The sequence below is a fragment of the Balaenoptera acutorostrata genome, chromosome 7, assembly GCF_949987535.1.
Source record: "Balaenoptera acutorostrata chromosome 7, mBalAcu1.1, whole genome shotgun sequence".
NCBI classification, from domain to species: Eukaryota; Metazoa; Chordata; class Mammalia; order Artiodactyla; family Balaenopteridae; genus Balaenoptera; species Balaenoptera acutorostrata.
Window position 1 is genome coordinate 92405638 of NC_080070.1, and position 23720 is coordinate 92429357.

The window sequence follows — 23720 nt, forward strand, 5'->3', positions numbered from 1 at the left end:
CCGTTACTTTCTTTGCCCTATTCCCATCACTGACCAGATATCTAATAGGCAATGGTGCTGTCTTCTGGATGACAATAAAAACTTCCATATGGAAAAAGTGAGTGGGAAAAACAGAGCAATCACTGGTCCATGGTATGTATCATAATCTTCCAGGCAAGGAAATATAAAGACCTCCTACTCCTGCATAAAGTTTCTTGGTTAGCCCATCTGACTGCTCCCGGTAGTATTCTGTGGTTGCAACTCTTGCCTGTGACCCTTTCAAGCACATGTGAAGGGGCGTGCTTGGGGTTAAACAGCTTTCATACCTTGCTGTTTCTGGTGCAGGTTTAGAGCTCAAAAACTGCTTTAGGGTTCACAGCAGTTGCACGATTTCTGCAGACTCAGTTTTTGCCTTCTTTGGTAACACAAATATCAGTCACAACACTTGGTTGGCTTCCAATTTTGTTCTTCTAGTGAGTTTCTTGTGCAAGCAACCCCAGCCCTAAGATTTAGTCTAGAAGTCATTCTTAAGCGCAACGTCGTATACATTTACTGGGTTCTGTATTTAGCCCTTTCTCATCTCTCTCATCTTAAAGGTGGCTTACTTGACAACATTGCTAAGAATAGAACATTTGATGTTATCATAGTAGTGGACATTACTCATTTTTAAATTGCCTATCTGTACCTGTGGCAGAGGCTCCTGGCTCTCTACAAAAGTTCTGTCCTCCCGTTCCAGCCTGATGTTTTGCTTTTGGGCATGACTGCCTAGCCAGGACCACTCTTGCATCTATGTAGGACCATGTGACTAGTTCTTACCAGTAGAATATGAGTGAAAGTAAAATATGTGTCACTTCAAATCTGAGATTGTTAGGACTTGGTTGTTCCTTCTCCTTGGAACTTCCTCCCTCTGGCAGCTGCATGTCACTGCCCTAGGTGACCTTGGAAACCAAGCATTGAAGAATGCAAAAGCTGCACCAGCTACAGGTCTCTGAATACCTGTTTGGAGCAGAATCTATGCCTTGTGACTAGTAATATCTAACTTAATCTGCTCTATGAGAAAGAAATAAGCTTTACTGTGCGGAAACAGAAGATTTGAGATTGCTCAAGTCACTTTGTGTTACCATAGCTAATACAGAATTCTCTATGTTTAGGGTATTTCCCAGGTTAAAAGCTTTATTGGGGAGCAGAGCCTACCTGCTGCCTCAAAATCTGAAGAGGACAGCTATTTGCTTTCCAAGAGGCACTGGCACCTTGGTATGTGTACATAACCCTAACTTTGTTATGTACCTGACCCTTGATGGGGGAGCCATGATGCAAATAAATTAGGGACTGTGTAGAATCCATACTGAGATGGTAGTAGTTGTGCAGCAACACTCAGATTCCAGGAAATTTTGTGAGCTGTGCAGTACACATTTATTGAATTAATTTTTCCTTAAAAGAACAGTCCAAATTCATTATCTTGGCTAGCAATGCAGAACCATGACTAATACTGCATAGGAGATGATTGAGACAAGCCTAAAAAAAAGGATTCTCATAACATAAATTAGATCCAGGCAATAGAAACAGGGTTGGTTTTTATAGGCATTTTTGAGTATGTGAAATTTACTTTTTTTGTCTTTCCATGAGACTAAAAACGTGAAGTCTTTTAGAATTAGAAAATGCATTTTAAGTTAATTGGAAATGCAATTAGATGTCATTTGAAATGGTGTTTCTACCAAGAGAATCAGCCCTCAATTCATCATTTTGTACTTTATTGTCTCCTAGCAGAAATAAAAAAAATTGATACTCTATTATTTTTAGACCGTATTAACTAGAAAATGCCTCTACAATCTGCATACTTTCTCAAGAATATTTCAGTATCCTAAGTTAACGTACAGGTAAACACCTTTTTTAACTCAGTGGTTTGATACTGACATAGCACACCCTAAATGTCAAGTGAAGTAGAAATGTCATCAGATAGATTTAGTCAGATACACCCACAGTTCATTTTTTGTCAGGAAAAAAAGCATAAATGATCATTATCACCATTAATGATGGCATTCAGAAATGAGATGCCCACATTGTAGGCTGTCATTTCCACTCCTTTCTCCTGTCATTCCAAAATCTTATTGGAAAGCAAAAGGGACATCTAAAATGAGTGACATTTCACTTTTTGCAGGGACTGTAGAAGCTCTGATTTCCATTCATGGAGCCTTTATTGTACCTCATTATGAAACTGATTATTTCAGGGAATTGCAGTGTATGGTTATTATCTGTTTTTACTATTTGACCTTTCATATTTCTGAGCCTATATATATAATATACCATGTAAGTACCACAGTGGGATTTTACAACAAACTAATTAGTAATATCACAGAAGAAACTACATTATTTAATTTTAAAATAATATAAATAATTTAATGTAACCGAGGGATATTTCCTAATAGTAAATGTCTCAGCAGACTTCTAAGGGAACATTATTAATATTTTTAAATAGAAACCATCTAAGATTATAAAACATGTTAAAATGTAATGGTCTGGCTCCTACTGTAAACTATAGCCCTTTTTTCTGTCTTTAAAGAAATAAATTTTATAGAACATAGTAATATATATCACAGTTCATTTCAATTAGCAGTTATACTGAAAACAGATCCTAGGTGAATGTGCTCTGCAAAGAATTCAGAAATCTAATTTAAGTGTGACTTTCAAATTCCAGTTTTTTGACCACTTTCAACTCATGATGGCCACTATTATATTGGCGGTGGTAATTAATCTCACTTCTCAACTCATCAAAATATTTATGTAAGTCTGAGTCCAGTCAGGAGAGAGATAACACAATGTCTTGAACAGGAAAAGTTAATTTTTTTTTAAGGATAATTTTATTTTATTTTTTTAAATTAAATTATTTATTTTTGGCTGTGTTGGGTCTTCGTTTCTGTGTGTGGGCTTTCTCTAGTTGCGTCGAGCGGGGGCTACTCTTCGTTGTGGTGCACAGGCTTCTCACTGAGGTGGCTTCTCTTGTTGCAGAGCACAGGCTCTAGGCGTGCAGGCTTCACTAGTCATGGCTCGCGGGCTCAGTAGTTGTGGCTCACGGGCTTAGTTGCTCCATGGCATGTGGAATCTTACCGGACCAGGGATCGAACCCGTGTCCCCTGCTTGGCAGGCGGATTCTTAACCACTACGCCACCAGGGAAGTCCTAAAAGTTAATTTTTTAATAAAGAATTATTAACTATAGCAGGGATTAAGGAGGGATTGGCTAGAAGTATAGAGAACTCTAATATTGGACTACCAGGTGAAATATTATATAATTTAATATAATATAATAACTACCACCCATAGGGCAGAAATAGCCCAAGGAAGAGACTTCGGTCCCCCAGTGCCCCTGGATTGAGATGCAGATCTTTTTACAGAGGACATGGTCGTGATCCACCAAATGGCAGAGAAGGTACTACAGTGTCACACTGGTAGGACTTGCTGGAAGTTCACCCTCTAAAAGGTTCCAGGTGTCTCATCAGAGGCTCTCCACTACAAAAATACCCGGGGATACTGCTGGAGAACCAGAGAGCTCTCCAGAAGCCTTGGTCTGGAGAAGCTACCCACAAGCTCTGGAGAATACTCAAGCACTGCAGGAGCCAAACACCAGGAAAGCTACATTTGCTGCCAGAGCCTTTGAGCAAACAAACCAGACCAGGAAGCAAAAACCACTTTCTCATTCAACATCTTTCTTTCTTCATCTGCGGACAAAGCTTAAGATTGTGCTTGTGGGTAAAAGAAAAATATTTGAAGGACCCAGAGATATTTTCATAGAACAAGATAAATGGGTGAATTCGGAGCTGAGGCAATAAATGTACAACCAGCATAACATTGTACTAAAAGAAGAATAAAAGTTATTTAAATATGTATTTATTACAAAGACCCTATCTTGAGGAGTTAGATAATAGTTGAAAGTGAACTGACATGTCTGCCTGCATGCTTGTTGCTTAATTCTAGTGCTACCACAAAAAAAAAAAAAAAAAAAGTCATTTTATCTCACTGGCTCTAAGTTTCTGCAAATGCAAATGGAAAGAATTAAAGTAAATTTACCATTTCAGTTGCATTGACTGTATTAGTAAATGGTTGTTGGGGGAGTGCTATATTTAAACTTAACTGTTTCTTATAAATGTGATTAGTCATTTAAAATGAATAAATCATTTTATAATATAGCCATTAATAAGAAAGAAAATTCAGTCAAGGAGAGGCTCAGTAGTATATGTTTTTGACATATCCTAAATGGCCAAATTATCTTAGTTGGCTAATAAACATGATTCTCAGAAAAGTTCTATGTAATTTTCATCATTTCTCAATAAATAAAAGGGCAAAATAGATTGAAGGGCATAAGTCATATGAATTATTATCAGGGATTTTCCCAAGAGTCATATGTTTAAATGTGTTCAAGGAGAGGAGGACTTCAGCAAAAAATTATCATCCAATTCATCAGCATTTATTGTTCTCCATCGAGTCTAAGGGGTGCGTGTGTGTGTGTGTGTGTGTGTGTAAAGCTTTGTAAAGTATTTTAATTTAAGTATAGATTTAATTAGAATAGTGTAAATTAATTGCATTTAAAAAGCAATAGTTAGATGTACTATTTTTCTGTTTACTGCAAAATGATAAAGGCTCTGAAACTAACAGAAGATTCTTTTGTTTCTAAGTTTATTATTATTATTATTACTTTTAAATTTATTTTGGTTGTGCCAGGTCTTAATTCCGGCAAGCAGGCTCCTTATTTGTGGCTCGTGGGCTCCTTAGTTGCAGCTCACCGGCTATTTTAGTTGTGGCACATGTGCTCCTTAGTTGCGGCTATTGGGCTCCTTAGTTGTGGCATGTGAACTCTTAGTTGGGGCATGCATGTGGGATCTAGTTCCCTGACCAGGGATCGAACCCGCATCCCCTGCATTGGAAAGCGGATTCTTAACCACTGTGCCACCAGGGAAGTCCCCTAACAGAAGGTTCTTGAATCTATACTTGAATTACTTCAGATCATTCAAATAAATATCAGGAAAAGTTTTTGTGCAGTTATGTTAATTATAATTTAACTTTTTTTTTTTAATATTTATTTATTTATTATTTTTATTTATGGCTGTATTGGGTCTTCGTTTCTGTGCGAGGGCTTTCTCTAGTTGCAGCAAGTGGGGGCCACTCTTCATCGCGGTGCGCGGGCCTCTCACTATCTCGGCCCCTCCTGTGGCAGAGCACAGGCTCCAGACGCGCAGGCTCAGTAATTGTGGCTCATGGGCCCAGTTGCTCCGCAGCATGTGGGATCTTCCCAGACCAGGGCACGAACCCATGTCCCCTGCATTGGCAGGCAGATTCTCAACCACTGCGCCACCAGGGAAGCCCTAATTTAACTTTTAAATGATAATTTCAAACGGACTGGCCATTATCAAATATGGGGATAATAAGGTTAAAAAATTATGCTATTATGTGATAACAATCCAAGAAAAACAGTCTTTTTATAGACCAAGATAGTATAGCATTGAATGAAAATATAAGGATCAAATAATTGTAAGTGCAGTTTTCATTAGTGGCAAATAAATTTTCTTTTAAGGTAAATTTTTCTGTTAGTAGAGAAGAAAGAAAATGTATAACTTCTGGACACCTGGTAAAACATATTCATTGGCACCAGAAAATCCCAATTGTGAACAAGTTATTTCTGAAATAATATGAAAAAGAAATTGACTTATACAACTTTCTTTTGTATTGCTGTGTTGTTTTAAATTTTAAAAAAGAAAAAGGTTAAGGGCATAAAAATGGTATCTCCCATTTTAACATTACTGTGGATAAGTGGAATGTGTCCTTGGTGCTTTGTGACTTTTAAAAGTATTACTTTCCTAGATAAAATCTAATATTGGGTCAGCTAAAAGGTCTGTTCAGTTTTTTTCTGTAAGATGACTCTAGTAGCACTTAGTTGTCTTTAACTTCATTCGAAACAATTTTGTTAGACAGTATATGACAGCTGTCATATCAGCGTGCATTTAAAAAAGACTTATCAAAATTGGTGAAGTTTTGTGTAGCCATTTTAATACTGAAGATGGAAGGAAAAAAAGCAACATTTTCGGCATATTATGCTTCATTATTTCAAGAAAGGTAAAAACGCAACAGAAATGCAAAAACAATTGTGCAGTGTATGGAGAAGGTGCTGTGACTGATCGAACGTGTCAAAAGTGGTTTGTGAAGTTTCGTGCTGGAGATTTCTTGCTGGACGATGCTCCAAGGTCGGGTAGACCAGTTGTTGATAGCGATAAAATCGAGACATTGAGAACAATCAACATTATACCACGTGGGAGATAGCCGACATACTCAAAATATCCAACTCAAGCATTGAAAATCATTTGCACCAGCTTGGTTATGTTCATCGCTTTGATGTCTGGGTTCCACATAAGTTAAGCAAAGAAACCTTCTTGACCGTACTTCCGCATGCGATTCTCTACTTAAACGTAATGAAAACAAATTGTGACGGGCAATGAAAAGTGGATACTGTACAATAATGTGGAATGGAAGAGATCCTGGGACAAGTGAAATAAACCACCACCAACCACACCGAAGGCCAGTCTTCTTCCAAAGAAGGTGATGTGTATATGGTAGGACTGGAAAGGAGTCCTCTATTATGAGCTCCTTCCAGAAAACCAAACGATTAATTCCAACAAGTACCACTCCCAATTAGACCAACTGAAAGCAGCACTCGACTAAAAGCGTCCAGAATTAGTCAACAGAAAACACATAATCTTCCATCAGGATAATGCAAGACCACATGTTTCTCTCATAACCAGGCAAAAACTGTTACAGCTTGGCTGGGAAGTTCTGATTCATCCGCCGTATTCACCAGACATCATACCTTCGGATTTCCATTTATTTCAGTCTTTACAAAATTCTCTTAATGGAAAAGACTTCGATTCCCTGGAAGACTGTAAAAGGCACCTGGAACAGTTCTTTGCTCAAAAAGATAAAAAATTTTGGGAAAATGAAATTATGAAGTTGCCTGAAAAATGGCAGAAAGTAGTAAAACAAAACGGTGAATACGTTTTTCAACAAAGTTCTTGGTGAAAATGAAAAATGTGTCTTTTATTTTTACTTAAAAACCGAAGGCACTTTTTGGCCAACCCAATAGTTTGATTTTAATTCTCTATTTGAAATTTAAATTCTCTCTCTCTCTCTCACTCTCTTGCTGTCTCTCACTCACTTTCTCTCTGTCTCTCTCTTTTTTTAAGCTTCTCCATGGGTTGATAACAGTAGAACTCCAAACAAGATTGATCTTTATGATGTACGCAGGAGACCATGGTAAGAATTTTGGGGTAGCCATGAAAAGATGAAAAAGACAAAATAAGGTTTCTTTTCTTTCTTTTTTTTGTTAAAAAGTTGGAGGGACTCTTTCCATTATTAGGATGAATATTATCTGATTATTTAAAAACCTCTTTTTTTCCCTTTTATACATTTGAATTTTTTATACATTTATACTTTAAAACAGTTAAAGCTAAATGAAGATGATGAGTTCAATGGGCAGTGATAATGAAGTTGTTGAAATGATTCATCAAATGCATTTCAAATGGACTACTTTAAGTTTTATAGTCAATGTCATTTCTAAATCTAATTTAGCTGGTGGGGATTTCTATTGAAAGTCTCCCAGTTTGCTTGGAGTAGGGCTCTAATAATCAACATCTAGATAGAGTAGAATGTAGTTTGCCTCTGGTGGTGAACTAATGAGAACTAGCCCCAAGGTAAGAGCTGCCCCTAGTTATAGTCATATAGCTGACGTTTCATTTTTCCAAAAAAAAAATTTATTTGTTCCTTACTACTAAATAAACTCATTTTCCTAACATATGAATCAAAAAATACCAAATACATCATAATCGCAGTCACTGGGAAACAATTATTAAACTCATGCATTTTAATTCATTGTTTTAATATATTTAAATGTGTGGCCCTATATTTTTTAATGAGTTCACATGTTATACAATATAGTGCTTTGTAACCTACTCTTTCATATCAATACCTTTTCATAAGAGACACAGTAACATCATTTTAAAAGAATGACCAGATGGTAGCTTATTTTAAAAATCCCCTATTATTGGACATTTAGGTTATTTCTGACTTTTTGCTAGGGTTCAGACAAATTCTAAGACACATAATAGTTGATTCAAAGAAACGTATTTAAGGCTTTTAAAATGCCCTATTAAATGTCCCAGTAGCAATTTACATAATCACCAACCATGTATAATAGTACCAGGTATTATTAATCCACATATTATTCTTGATAATATTTCTCTAAGTTAGTGGCTTTGGAGCCGTGGGTTGTTCAGTGGAGGCAAAGCCTATGACATCACATGATTTGGGTTCAGGAACCAGTTGTTTTGGCGGAAACTTAGAAACTAGGTCCCAACTAGAAGAGACAGATGATATCCTGTACTCCATCTTCCTCATGGAGAGGCATGTCAGGACCATTTGTCAAGATGCTAGACATGAACTAGATTTGCCTTCCACTGGAATATCCCAGCAACCCTGCCATTTTACCTTCTAATAGAAAAACAAACTTGAGTGCAAGCTGTAAACTCTGTTCATGAACATATAGTCCTGAATAGTTACTAATTGTGCTGAATGTTGCCTGAAAACTTATTGGCAAGATTCCTGGCAGGCTTCTGAGAAGTTAGATTTAGAGTCTTGGACAATAAGTAGAACACTGAGTTCAGATGCAGCTCTTCTTGTTGGGGAAGGCAGGTCCCCACTTCCCATCAGCCTGTGGCCAGGCAACATGAGTTTTCAGGATCATTCACCTGTAGTTAAGTTTATCTCTACAGTGGCTGAACTATTCTCCTTGAGTCTCTTCACGTGCAGAGATTCTGAATCTGTAGGGCTGGGGTTGAGTGTGGGAATCAGCATTTTGAACTGGCTCTCCAGGTGATTTTTAAGATACTATAAAGTCTGAGAACCACTACTTGAAACTCTTGGAAGTAACATTATATATTGTTTTTAATTACTTTATTGTCCCTTTGTCAGTCTTTATTGTCCCTTTGTCAGATTAGACCACGAATCTATTTTTGCGGGGGGTTTTTGTGTGTGTTTAAATACATGATACAATCTTATTATTTGTTTTTATTATTCTTCTTCTTTATGTATTTATTTATTTATTTATTTTTGGCTGCGTTGGGTCTTCGTTGCTGCTCACGGGCTTTGTCTAGTTGTGGTGAGCGGGGGCTACTCTTTGTTGCGGTGCATGGGCCTCTCATTGTGGTGGCTTCTCTTGTTGCAGAGCACGGGCTCTAGGCATGAGGGCTTCAGTAGTTGTGGCAAGTGGGCTCAGCAGTTGTGGCTCGCGGGCTCTAGAGCGCAGGCTCAATAGTTGTGGTGCACAGGCTTAGTTGCTCCGCGGCATGTGGGATCTTCCCGGACTAGGGCTCGAACCCGTGTCCCCTGCATTGGCAGGTGGATTCTTAACCACTTTGCCACCAGGGAAGCCCTATTATTATTCTTTAGAGTGAGTTTTACAACCTGTGGTCAGCAAAATGGAATTTAGGATAACATTTTTTTTTTTTTAGGGAAATGTTCTTCCAGAAGTTAATTTCTTTTGCTCCTAGTATTAAAGCACATCTCTTATTCCTTTGTTATAAATATCTGTAAAACATACCTTATGTATTATGCCTCTGACATTTCTATTATGTTAAATGTAGATTTTCTAAAGTTGATGTTACAGAATTGTGAATAAAAGAGCATCGTCTGCCTAGATAGAATGGAAGTAGGGCCTTGCTTGGAACATATCTCAGAGATTAGTAAATAGCAGTTCAACAAATATCAATGCTTGATATTTTACAAGAGAAAAAATTATTCGTATGATATTTGTTACAGGTACATCCAAGGAGCCGCATCTCCTAAAGACATGCTTATTCTGGTTGATGTGTGAGTAGTTAAATATTACATAATTTTCATATACTGAGAATATAGGGAGGAGTTTTAGATAACAGTAGTAGGTTGGGACTAGAAATAAGTTGAAAAAAAGACAAGGAATAATTATGTTGGCTTTTATAACCAGACAAAGAAATCAAATTAAGGCAGTAACAAAACAAACAAAAATTCTCTTATTGAAAATGAGAGGAATCTATGTCAAAATTGAAAATTATGGCTTGATTCTAAAGTCTGAACTTTTTGAAAAATTATTGATTTGCTTCCAGTTTTTTGCTTTATATTTTAAACAATATTAAAGTACATGGTTGCTAAATCTAAGCTGTTTCTGCTTCCAAAAAAAGTAGAACAATTAGTTGGCACTTAGTTATTAATGATTCAAATATCTTTTAGGGATTGGCCACAAAATATCAATAGATAAATATTACATATATTAAATGTCAATACTAGGCCTTTCTCAAGGGCAATGCTGAAATACAAGAAAGAATTTCATGAGTTTTTATATTGGTCATTTTATTTTTTTGTCACATTGCTTCAAGTTAGGGTGTGTGTGTGTGCGCACGCACGCGTGTATGTAATCTTCCAATAAGACAGATGATGAAACTGTAGAACATAGCGAAGAATATATCCTGCTTTGGAGATTTAGTTTTTAAGAGCAATAGCAAGGAACTAAAAACGTGAGGTATAAAATGCTTATATTATTTTCCCTGAGGGAATAAAAGTATACCCTCATCTGTTCTTTGCCACTGGAAGAAACAGAATCCAATGTCTTATAGGCAACTAAATTCATTTCACAGGATAGTGTCGGCGTTTGAAAATTTCTCCATTTTAATGTGAATTGAACAAGTTTAAAATCTTATAACCTTGCCTGAGAAAGAGAAGATAAATGAATTTGACAAATGTAACAAATAATTAAATCTCATTTCATTTGTTACAATGCATTTAAACTTCATCTTGTTTTAATTAAGTTATTATAGAGTTTGTACATATGCTAATCCTTATATTCTTCTGAAGTATAAATCTGAATGGTAATGCAATATGTTATAATCCTATTGGATATATGCTAATTTCCTGAAATAATTTCTTTTATTAAAATCTTTGGAACCCATGTCGGATACCAAGTGGGATAAAAATGTAGATGAAGTTGTAATGCCATTTTAAAAAATTATTTCAACAGAAATGTGTTGAGGCTATCCTGTATACAATGTGATGATACAAAGATGATTAAGACATGGTCCCTGATCTCAAAGATGATTCAAATGTATTAGTGAAATTAAACCATATTCACATTAGTAAATTAAAACAATTGTAGGAAGTGAGAGATATAAATTATGACAGAGCACTGAAGACATACATAGGTGAGAGAGCACATTTCATTTTAAAGTGTCAGGAAAGACTTCATTAAGGAGATAAAATTGGAATTGAATCCTTATAGCTAAGATTTAACAAGGCAGGCATGGGAAGGGAGAGGAAAGAGTGGAATTTCAGGTGGAAGGATGACAGAAGCAAAGTGGCATAGACGAGAACATCTGAAAACAGCTAGAAAAGTAAAACTGGGAAAAAGTTGGGAGCTAGAGACATAAAAGTGGAAGTTAATTGCCTAGAGATGAGCCCTGCAAATAGATGAGGTCATTCAGGATCATAAAATATGTAGAGACAAGAAAAATGAAGACTAAACCCCAGAGAATATCTACTTTAGGCTATAAAACAAAGCATTTTGTTTACAAATCTATTATCAAATTATTATGCTGCTTCATAATTATTGGTTTAATCAAGTCAAACAATGAGCTCCCTAGGGCAATGACTGTATCTATTAACCTCTGTAACCATCACTACTAACTTGGCTAACAGAGCTGGTATTCAGTGTATATTTCCTGAATAAGTGAATATGCCATGAGTATCCACAATTTCTTAAAACTGTCACTTGACATGTAATTTTCATCATTGTAGTTAGAAAAATATACATTCTGATGCTTGCAGGAAAGAAAGACAAGATTTTTTGTAATTTATTTCTACTTGCTATCAAAAATAGGACTTTTTCTACTACTGGTTTTTTGAAGACAAAATTATTTGAATATTATTATCTAGAGTCAGTGCATAAGTTGTGTTTCCTTAGGGTGTATGATGTTAATTAACTACATGGTCATTAACATGTGTGGACTCATTTTTTTATAGGAGTGGGAGTGTTAGTGGATTGACACTTAAGCTCATCCGAACATCTGTCTCTGAAATGTTGGAAACCCTCTCAGATGATGATTTTGTGAACGTAGCTTCAGTAAGTATATGATGACTGCATTTTTGCTGAGTAAAATCTACAATTTTTACCTCCCTCTGGTTTTAAATACTTTATAGTGTTTTGTCATAGATAGACTGAGATATTTCTGGTCCTATTACAAGACTGTCTTACTGAGCTGTCCTCTCTTGTGACTCATTCTCCCATACTTCCACACCAAGATCCTTTCTGAATGTTTGAGGATTTACCCATGAATGGTGTGATTGAAGCAATGAACATGAAGGAAAAACATTATATATATTCTCTTTGACTCAGAGGTACTTAAACAGTTGACGTGAACCCCCGTACTCATTGATATCATTGTAACTCCCAATAAATAGTGACTCGGCAGTGTAATTGTATGGCAATTTTCTGTTCATTGTAATGCTCCTTTTTCATACTGGACACATATCCATAATGTATTATGTTTTTAAAGGTTTTTTTTTTTTATTAACATGAGAACCAATAGATAATTTGAATGTGCTTTCTTAAAATTCTTGTTTCCAGGAACCGTTTTAGACCTTCCTCCTCATAGCTAGAGAGCATTGAACTCTGAAGCAAATAAAAAAGGACAAAATGAATGTTACTGTATCTCACTTTAATTCATAGAATTTTGGCAGAAAATTTCATGGCCGTGTACTGCTTGATATAATTTCACACTTGAAGTGGTTATACTCATAGAGATGCACGTGAGGGAAGAAGTATTTGTGGTGAGGTCATTTTGTATTGAACATAGGAGAATGGATCTACCTCTAAAACCACATGGGAGGAAGTTAAAGTAGCTGGCCTACAGTCAATTTACTCCCTTCACTGGAAGGGTACCCCCTGGAAAAAAGTAGGCAGAGGAAATGAATATAGTCTCTTGTCAACCAGAGCCTCAAGTAACTAGATAAATCATATTTACTAAGAGGAAGAGGAATTACTCCAAAAATGCTTTTAGCAGGATATCCCTAGCTAAGGGTAACTGTCATAAATAGAACCCAAGATCAGTGAAGCAAGATTCCTTTAAAACTATCTAGTAGGTAATATAACCCTCTGGGTAATAAACTGGAGATATTTCATAGTTTAAATACTCCCACTATGCAAGGAACCCTGCAAAGCTCTTTTTGAGACCTCTTTCATCTGGGCCCAGAGTGTCTCCAATACGGTAATGAAGGACCTGGTCTATTCGTTTTCTGAGGCTGCTGTAACAGAATAACACAGACTGGGTAGCCTAAACTACAGAATTTTTTCTCTCACAGTTCTGGAGGCTGGAAGTCCAAGATCAAGGTGCCGGCAGGGTCGGTTTCTCCTGAGGCCTCTTTCCTTGGCTTGCAGATGGCTGCCCTCTTGCTACCACTTCATATGGTCATCCCTCTGTGCAGACTAGGGTCTCTTCCTCTTCTTATAAGGACACAAGTCATAGTGGATTATACCCTCACCCTAATGGCCTCATTTTTAACTTAATCACCTCTTTCAAGAACTTATCTATGATTACTGTTACATTTGGAGGTACCAGGGGTTGGGACTTCAACATAGGAATTTGAGGGGGACACAGTTCAGCTCATAACATCTGGGGAACTTCCCTCCATACCCAGATCTTTCTATGCTTTATCTGAACGTTTAGCAGTCCTTTAGCTTGTCTGCATCCTTGATATTATTAGTAAAATTTGATACTGCTTAACAGCTCTGATTCATGTCAGTCTGATTTTGTAATCTGACCCTGTGTGTTAGCTCACGACTTACTCAACAAAATGAGAACAAGTAAAATGTAATGCTTGGTCTCTCAAATAAAATGATCAGAAAAGATAACCATTTAGTTTAATTTGTACATAAAAATGTTGTTTATTACAAAGGCATTGGAAAGGTTGCTAACAAAATATTATCTTTGGCAAAGCAAAAGAGAAAGTTGTAAAAGCATTAAATTCAGTACAGATTTGGCATATCTAATGAAATTTAGATAAAACCAGCAGACATTAAATATGGTTAATGTCTTAATCTGGCTTCCTCCTGATTCTTACTCATGGATTCAAGTGTAAATGGTTTTTTGGGGACAGTATCCCAGGAAACACAACCAATTAAAGGAAATTAGGCAAGGGAAGGAAGGAAGAATGCCAATTAAAAGAACTTAATTTAATTTAAAGGGATTTAATCCTATTGAGGCATCCTAGAAGCTGTATAGAATATGAACTTCAAAGTTATTCTGCCTCAAGGCCAAGTGAGCTGCGGTTTTAAGTACCAGCCTTCCATATGTGTGGGCAGAATAGACTCTGACCATAAGAGAGAGAAATGTAACAAAAAGTTGCAGGTGATGGTAGTTAGAAACCTGTCCAGTATGTCCACTGTATCCAGTTCATGATCCTTAAAGATGGCATCTAACATGTCATTTAAAGCCAGTGTTTCCTTATTGATTTTCTGTCTGGATGATCTATCCATTAATAAAAGTGGGGCATTAAAGTCCCCTACTATTATTGTACTACTGTCAGTGTCTCCTTTTATATCTGTTAATATTTGCTTTATGTGTTTAGGTGCTTTATATTGCATGCATAGATATTTGCAATTATTATATTCTCTTGTTGGATTGATCCCTTTATCATTTACAAATTCCTGAAAATGTAACATTGTTTTTTATGAGTGGATACAGTCTGATGCCAGCATATCAGTGGACTTAGCACCATGATTCAAAGAACATACTGCATCTTGAAGGACAACATTCCTACTCAAAGACTGTCATCTGCAAGCTGGAGCTTTAGTTGCACACTTAAGAGACTATCCCAGTGTTTTTTCAGGCTGGCTGTTTCTAAGTGATGCAGTATATGGTAGACCCAGTGGGTCCTGTGGTCATTTGTTTGTTGTTGGACCTCCTTCACCATAAAATAGATTGCTTGATTTGAGGAGATATTATGTAGGATTCCATGATGGTATCCCATGATGATAAATCACACAGTACGTGAATCCGGAGGATTAATGATACTGCATGAGGCATTGCAAACAGGAAAGGGGAACTCTTAACTGAAACATGTATCAATAGTAAGAAAAGCAAAATTGACGCCACCCCATTCCAGAGGGATAAAATCGAATACAATCTGTTTGAAATCAAGTTGTTGAATGTCTTTTTGAAGAGTGATACTGTATTAAAGACTCAGCATTGGACAGTTTCCAATGGGTTAGCCATTCAATAATGGTGATAGCTATACCCCACTTGGTGAGAAAGAGCCCACGTTTTTAGGCCCACATATATCCCCTCTTTCTCTGCTACCTGGCTGCTGCATTTATGGGCAGTTGCTGCATACAATGGACAAATCCTCCTCTCCACTCAGTTGTTCAGTACCTCCTCTGTGTGAATGTTCTCTAGTGGTGATTGATGTGAGACAGAGATCTGCACATTTCATGCCTACTCCCATAGGTCCATCCTCTCGCTTCCTCTCCAGAACTCTTTGTCTGGGGAAGGTCTTCCATTCTTGCTTCTTCAAGGGCATTGGCCAGCTAACTAAGCCATTTGCCCCTATGCAGGAGTGGTGTTGTCTTATCTCAGGCTACTTGCTCCCTCACACCAAGTTGATGACCAGGTGTTTTTTGCCTCAAGATCCATCAACATCCATCCGCTGGCATGTTCTCCCAGTATCTGCTGTTCATATTAGACAGATCTTGCATCTCTTTTGTTGAATATTCTCTTTTTCTGTTTTCCTGGAACAGAGACTATTTTTCCAGGTAGGCCATGTTGAGACCTGGTCTATTTGTTGCCTTGAGCCATGAGGGGAGGTGAGATCAGATCTTAAGGGAGAGCATCATCTTTTATGGTCTCTAGGAACGGGAGAAGCTACTACCTTCCAAGAGGAAGAGATTACTTCTGCGTACCCAGAGGGTATAGGGGAACCTGGAAGTTCATTGTTCTCAATAGCATCTACCCATGTCCCCATTCTACTCTTAAGATCCCATTCTTTGCCTATCAGTGCCCTGACTTTTGCATAGAAACCTGCCATGGCTGTGGATGCGGCCTCCTTTATAGTTATGTGACTTTCAAAAGCAAATTCTGTGTCTGTTTCTAGCACACGTTGTCCTTCTCACATCAAAAAATTAGAATCTCTATATTGGCTCCTGTATATCTTCTGGCTTCCACACTTTGCCCTTAGTTGGTAGTTGGCTGATCTGAGGTTGTCACTTTTTTCACTGAATTTAACAACCAACCAACTCCAAGCCCCTATAATTACTGTTGTCACCATATTTCTCAAATGCTAGGTGCTCCCCCCCTTTTTTCTGTATTGTGTTCCAGTCACTACAGGTAAAAATCTTAGCAGTTATGATGCTGTGGCCTCTGAGGGGTTTTCTTTACTCCAGTTACCACTGATATATAGCCAATTACCAGAGGAATCTTTATTGCCACATGGCTGGTGAATGATTTAATTCTGGAATCCCATCCTGACGATCTGTTTCCTAAGACCTCTGCTACTATCAGCTCTTTCCTCTGAAATAGTTCATGAGATAAGGATGCAAGTACAAATGGCTTATTTGGAAAGTAATTCTAAGAAAGATTGAGAGAAATGTGAGAAGTAAAGCCAAAAAAAGAAGAGAACTGATAAACAGTGGGTTATCAAACAAGTTACCACTGTGAGTGAGTAGAGCTTAATCCTCTGGGCAATTCTGTGTACCAAGGTAGATTGCATGAATTAAAATTATTCTTTCCAAGGGGACAGTGTGCTGGAGTATTTGAAGTTAATGACTGCTCCCAAGGGACGTTAATTCCCCAGTGTTCCCAGGCCACCATGTGCACAAGCAAAAGGCTCGCAGAAATCTCGGACAGTTAAATTTGGGCTGATATGTGAGGAAATATGGATGGGGCACCAGTAGCTTCTGCCTCAGTTAGAAACTGAACAGTGCTATTGAAAAATATGCTTCAAAAGACTTTCTGACTAAACAGTAGAAACGGCTTTGAATGAATTTTATGCTTTCAACATTTAGGTAGCAATCAATGATTCTTTCCTAATTAAAATAAAAAACTTAGATGGGATTGCCTTTGAGATTCTTTTTTTTTTTTTTCACACACACACACACACACACTATATTTTATTTTTACAAGAGATAAATAAACTGACACCAAGCATTGTAAATGGATGACCACAACAAAAGCAACAATGATTGCAATTAACAAACACGAAACACACTCATACTATGTCATAATACTGACATTCAGTCCAGTAATCCTCCACTGTAACAGGTCCTTTACTGTGCAGTGAAAATTGATTTGTATATTTTTTGCCTCTGAGTCCTTGTGGGGTTTTTTTTTTTTAATTCAAACAGAAAGTCACAAAAATTATAATCATCCTCATCAGTTCACTCAGTCCCATGTAATTAATATTTTTTTTATCTTGATCTTTTGTTAGCACTTTTATGAATTCATCAGTTTTCCATTAGAGTTCTGAAAATGCTTATTCATTCAGTTCAGTAGTATAGTCAGTTACCAGAAACCTGTACTTGTCAGAGTCTTTTCCATGAACTCCTTGAAGATGAAACCCTTTTATAGGAACATTTTTGCAAAAGCATCAGAGTATACACAGAACTGTCTGTAAATGACAAAAGGCTTAAAAATGACCACGGTTAAAGATTTGATGAAAGTTCATAATAATGCAATTGACAAGGAAATTTAGTTATTTCTGAGATACACATTTTAAAGTAATACTAGAATTATGACTTATAATATTATACCAGAACATATAAGATTTTTAGAAATTTCATGTAGTATCTGAAACATTTATATTAACATATTTCCATACAAATAACCCAAAGAAAGTTTAGTATTAGTTGTTTTTTATTGTTTGTTTGTTTGTTTGTTTTATACTGCAGGTTCTTATTAGTCATCAGTTTTATACACATCAGTGTATACATGTCAATCCCAATCACCCAATTCAGCACACCACCATCCCCACCCCACCGTGGTTTTCCCCCCTTGGTGTCCATACGTTTGTTCGCCTTTGAGATTCTTAATGCCTGACAAGTTTTAAGGACCTTTGCTTCTCCTAAAAATATTATGGTTGTTAAATGTGTACTTCTTTAAAGAAAATTGTTAACTAACTTCTCAAGAAACAAAATTGCAAGGTCTTTCCTTGTGATCTCTGTGAATCAGGTTAATATAAACTTTATTGATGCATTGACAGCCCTTTGTAAATCCTTGCTGGGGCATCCTCACTTGATGTTAACTTGAATATGTGAACTGAAAACATATAGGCAAAGTGAATATGTTGCTTGTAGAAAGAACTGGGAATGCATTTGATATGGAAGTAATGTATCTCAATGTGTTGAGTTAAAAATTATGAAAATATCTCAGTTATGTATTCAAAAATAGGGGAGAAGAGTGATATTAAAAGATGCAAATTATAAGGTGAATATTGCAGAAGATGCTTCATCATACACTATGATGAAGTCATAGTGATATCCCACTCTACTCCCAGAGAAATGTTTTACTGGTCTCAGTTCCTAGTATATTGGCTTATTTAGTTGAGGTTCATTAATTTACTTTGTGGTTTATGGTCCTTATTTACCATAAGGAGATATTTTTGTCAACTATACTCTGATTTTTTTATTGACTATATATTTTTGTTTAATTCTGTTATTTGAGAAAAAACATTAGTACATTTTCATGGTTGAAAAGTCACTAAATGATGTTAGCTGATCATATTATTCCAGACATAGATTTACCCTTCAGAAAATCAATACGAACAAGATCTAAAGTAGGTATGTGTTCATTATTTATCTAATTTGTGTATTAATCTTCAATTTAATCACATTATAGTGAATTATTAGAGTTAATTTTTTTAACACTGCTCACGAGGCAGGAACTGTTCCATGTGTTTTTCAGAGTAACTCATTTATTCTTCACAACAACCTTGTGAGGGAGATAATATTACTGACCTAAATTTTATAGATAAAGAAACATAAAGTGTAGTAACTTTTCTAAGTGAGAAGCCAGGATTGGAGCACAGCTGTTTTCATTTATTAGTCTAGATTTAGCCACAAAGTTATGTGGTTGGATCCTGAAGGAAAATATAAAGTAAGTTTACTAATTTTAGTGCATAATCTGATATATTTAAATAAAATTCCAAGCTATTAGAATTCTTAGAAATTCTAAGATAAAATATGATTAGGTTATAATAGCAAGGAGAAATGCTTCTTTTAAATCTAAACTTATTATTAATTTTTGAAGAAGAAGGTTATTTATGTTTCAGTGGAGGACTTGTTTTAAGAAATCTGCCATATTTTGGCTTGAAAAAGCATATATGAATTGGATTATTCTTATATTTGCAAATAAACACTTAAACATTATATCTGGATTATACATTTTTGCTTAAGTAATGTGTCTTCTTTTTATAAATTTATTTACTTCCTTTATCATGTGTCCTTTTGCTTCTATCAAACTACATAGATTGTTATTTACATTTATATAATATTTAATGTCAACCACATCAACTTCATAATTTAAAAGAAATTCTTCATTTTTATTAGTTGGGTGAAAAAAAAAATACCTGAAAGTGATACATTTAAAGAGAATTAAAACTAACACAACATTGTAAAACAGCTATACTCCAATAAAAATTAATTTTAAAAAACTTAAAAGAATTAATTCTTATGTAACATTTTGGTGAAAGAAAATCATATTTTTGTCTTTAAAAGATAGGCCTTTCTCATTAAATCGAAATGTAATAACTTAATGATGTAGAGATTCTGTGGAAAAAAAAACCTTCTAAAATAGTTGTAATCTCTTGGGCTATATTTGCATGTATGCACGCAGATGTGCTTGTATATTTTTCTCTCTGAAACTGCTTGAAAGCCTAGGAAAGAAGCAATATAACTTTTAGCTTTTGTAACTTCAGGGAGGCATAATAATAAGGCACTGAGGAAACCTGGTAGTGATTCTATAATTAACTCTGACAGTAATCTTCCCACAAAGCCCTCATGCATTTCTCTTCATCCTCATAACCTAAGATCATGTCTGTCATCCAGAGTTATGATGCAGTCTGTATGAACGCTTTCCCAATGTTGCCTAGAACCATCAGACAGAAAAATCAAGCAGCTTCTCACTTTTAGGCTTATGTATCTAAGTTTCTTTATTTTTTTGAGAACGGTAATTTTTATGCTTCAGTCACACATAAAATTGTCAGAACAAATGTTGATCATTTCCTAGTGTTTCTGTAATCTCCAGGGCTGTTCTTTGTTGCAGACAGGAAGCCTGCTGTTAGGCAAAGCTTAAAGGCAGGCATAATGTAACTGTTTTCCCACTAATCCAGTTATATACTTTGATAGAAGTAAGTGGTAGATGATAAGAGCAGCAATTCAGTCACAGCATGTTCTGATTTGCAGGCAAAATTTCAAATGTTGACACAAAGAGTGGAATTTGTTTATGAAAGTGAGGAAGTTTGACGTATTAGGAGTAAAATACTGCAAGCCAGTGGAGGATGAAAGGAAAATGTATACTGATTATGGACAATATATGAAAAGTTAACAACTGAAGAAGATGGTCTTGTGTTTCAATAAAATCACATATTTTTATTTAAGAATTAGATGCAAATGTTAGGATTTGGTTAATGATCTTTGAGTCAGTTTTCTTGCGGGAAGCTTTCCTAACTTGTGGTCATTTTAAAATGCTATCTTTGATTATTCATCAGAAAGAAATAATCAAAATACTCCTTATAATATCTTTGCTATTAGTTGTAGGAGATAACTTTTAAAAAAAAATCAACTCTACCCCTTGCCCCAACTGTAGTCACTAAACAACAGTTCTAGAGGTGACAATCTCTAAATGCCAGTGCAAAATGAGGAGTGAAGACCCATAGCCACATAGGAGGCTGGAAGGGATAATAATGATGAAAGGATCTGGTGACATTAGTCAGGCTAAGTTCTAGTTAAGTGCCCTACTTCCCACTCTCCTCACAATCCTGCCTCTTAGATGTACTCATAGAATTGCATAGGAGTAATGCACAACCGTTGAAACTGATCTCAGGTGGCCTTGGCCTGCAGCGCCTTGAAGCAGGGTTTCAGCTCCCAGGCAGAGATTGAGGTCGGGTCGCAGCAGTGAGAGCACGGAATCCTAGCCGCTAGACCAGTGGCCAGTGACAAGACCCTGCCCCTTCGGCTTTGCAGAAACGAATTCCCACAAAGATGGAAAGTAGTGAAACAAGTGAAGTGTTTATTAGGAGGGAAAGGAGTACAGTACATGTGGTTAGACACATGGGCGGACTCAGAGAGAGAGTTGCGCCCTTGCGGTAGTTTGAATCACTCTTTGGGGCATTTCTTCCAGGTTTCCTTTGGCCAATCATTTGATTTGCCTAGTTCTGAGTCCGTACTTGGTGCATCTCAGGATCCTGCCACGTGTGCCTGTGCATCTCTGAGCCAAGATGGATTCTAGTGAAGAGGCCTACGGTGGTTGACATCACTTACTATGGGGTGGCGCCCCTCCCTTTTTGACCTCCAAGAAGTTTTCTAGTTGGGAGAGTCTCCTTGACTTCGAGAATGGAAATACATGGTCTGTTATCTTCTATTTGGGCAGCACCCAGCCTTCTCTCTCAGTTGTCCTGCTATTCTCGTCTTGGAGTGTCAGTCTACAGGGAATGAATCTCCAATTGCTGGCCATGGGGGGGGTGCCCATCTGCCTCCTGCCTCAAAACTACTAGTTATGTGAGCTTATACAAGTTACTTAAGGCTTACAGATCTGTTTTCTCCTCTTTGAAATAGGCAGAACCATATTTAACTTGCCTTTAAGTTATTGAGCACTAACTGGAATAACACATGAAAAGTGCTTATTTATTGTAATCATCTTTCTGGTTATTATTATTATTGTTGTTGTTGTTGTCATCTTCCAACACTTTTCTACCAACTGTTAGGAGACAGTTCTTCGTGAATGTGTCACATTTCTTCCAAGTCTGAGCATTAACAGTCAGTTTGCTCAGATTTATGTACATTCCAGGATAAGTAAAGATAGAGATGTCTCCTTCCCCAGAAGAGATTTACAACGCAGAGTAATTAAGATATTGTCTATCTGGAGAGGAGGATGGGCCAGCTGCCCCTATATGAGATCAAGGCCTTCCTCATCTTGGGATTCCTTGCCTGAAACACACCTACTGCCTATGCAGGTGACCCCCGGCCCTCTTCCCATCCTCCTGTGGGAATTGAGTTGTGAGTGTGAGCAAAGGTAGCAGTCTGGCTCTTGGTACTGCTCTTGGTATTGCTATGAGTAGTAAGCGGCCTTTTCTCTCTGACCCAAAGGGCTTGTATTTTTCTGCCAGTGTCTATGAAGCTGTAGATGGATTACTCATTAGCTTGCAAGAAGGATAAAATCTCAGTTCTTGGCTTGACAGTTTAACACCTACTAATGTCAGAGTGGGGCTTTGTTTAAATATCGAATTGCACTGTATATGCAAGAAAGACATGATTTGGATTGTTCTTTTTCCTATGTGCTTTAAATTTCAGTTTTCTTTCTAAAATATCCCTAATGTGTTCCTAGACAAAGGCATGGTTTTCTTAGCTTAGGAACTTTCCTACTCTGCATATGATAATGAGCACATTTGTAAGTTGTGGCACAATTTAAATTTAAAAGTGATTTCTCCACCCTTGCAAAACAGGCCCTTTTGCCAGAATTCAAGTAAAGTAAAAGACATTTGGCACACCAGTACAGTCTTGTGACATATGAATTCTAGGAGAGTAATTTCATTTCATGTCTTATCAAATAGTCACCCATCTAGATTTCAGGAAAACTTTATGTTGATTCATATCTCATTTATGTCAACAAACAAGAATATTGTAGTTTATGCCCTTCCTTCTTAAAGTGAGGTCTGTGGCCAAGCAGCCTGAGCAGCGCCTGGCAGCTGGTTAGAAATGCAGAATCTCAAGCTCTACCCCAGACCTGAAGAGCCAGAATCTGCATTTAGCAAGTCTCCCAGGTGATTATTAAGCAATGAGGAAATCAGGGTACCTTAGGGAGGTACTTTTAGCAAAGTCCAGCAGGCATCTGTCTGGGGCTTGTTATAACTAATCATGCATATCATTGACTTAGATTTTAAGACCTTTTAATTAATAGAATTGCTAGTTCTATGGACGTTTATGAATATTTTATTTTGCAGCCATTTGCTTTTTGTAGGGAGGTATTAAAAAAGAGCAGAAAGAAGGAGTCGAATTAAGTTCATTAAGAGAACCAGAGTTTTCTCTCTCTTATATACTTGTTTTCTTTAAGGAAAAAAAAAAACTAAATCACTATATTGTACACTTGAAGTTAACACAATATTGTAAATCAGCTATATTTCAATTTTTTAAAAAGTACTGTTAAGGCAAAAAACATCGGTGCTTCTTAGAATTATCTTCATTTAAAAGACATAAAAAATAACAGACTGTGAAGAAAAGAGTCTGAAATAATGGACAAATTTAGTAATTATATTACTTGCAGGGCAAGTAATCAAGGTTATTTAATTTGTTTTTAATTATTTAATTATTTATTTATTTATGGCTATGTTGGGTCTTCGTTTCTGTGCGAGGGCTTTCTCTAGTTGTTGCAAATGGGGGCCACTCTTCATCGCGGTGCGCGGACCTCTCACTATCGCG

At 36.6% G+C, this 23720-nt stretch overlaps 1 protein-coding gene across 7 annotated transcripts in view; it reads left to right on the forward strand.

Moving 5' to 3' along the window:
* CACNA2D1 (calcium voltage-gated channel auxiliary subunit alpha2delta 1) overlaps window positions 1-23720 on the forward strand; it is a 501522-nt gene that overhangs the window by 371922 nt on the left and 105880 nt on the right. For all 7 annotated transcript variants that reach the window (XM_057549676.1, XM_007178942.2, XM_007178943.2 and 4 more), the window contains 3 exons: window positions 7204-7273; window positions 9833-9883; window positions 12062-12161. In XM_057549676.1, the coding sequence (XP_057405659.1) occupies window positions 7204-7273; window positions 9833-9883; window positions 12062-12161 (221 nt within the window). The remainder of the gene's footprint in view (window positions 1-7203; window positions 7274-9832; window positions 9884-12061; window positions 12162-23720) is intronic.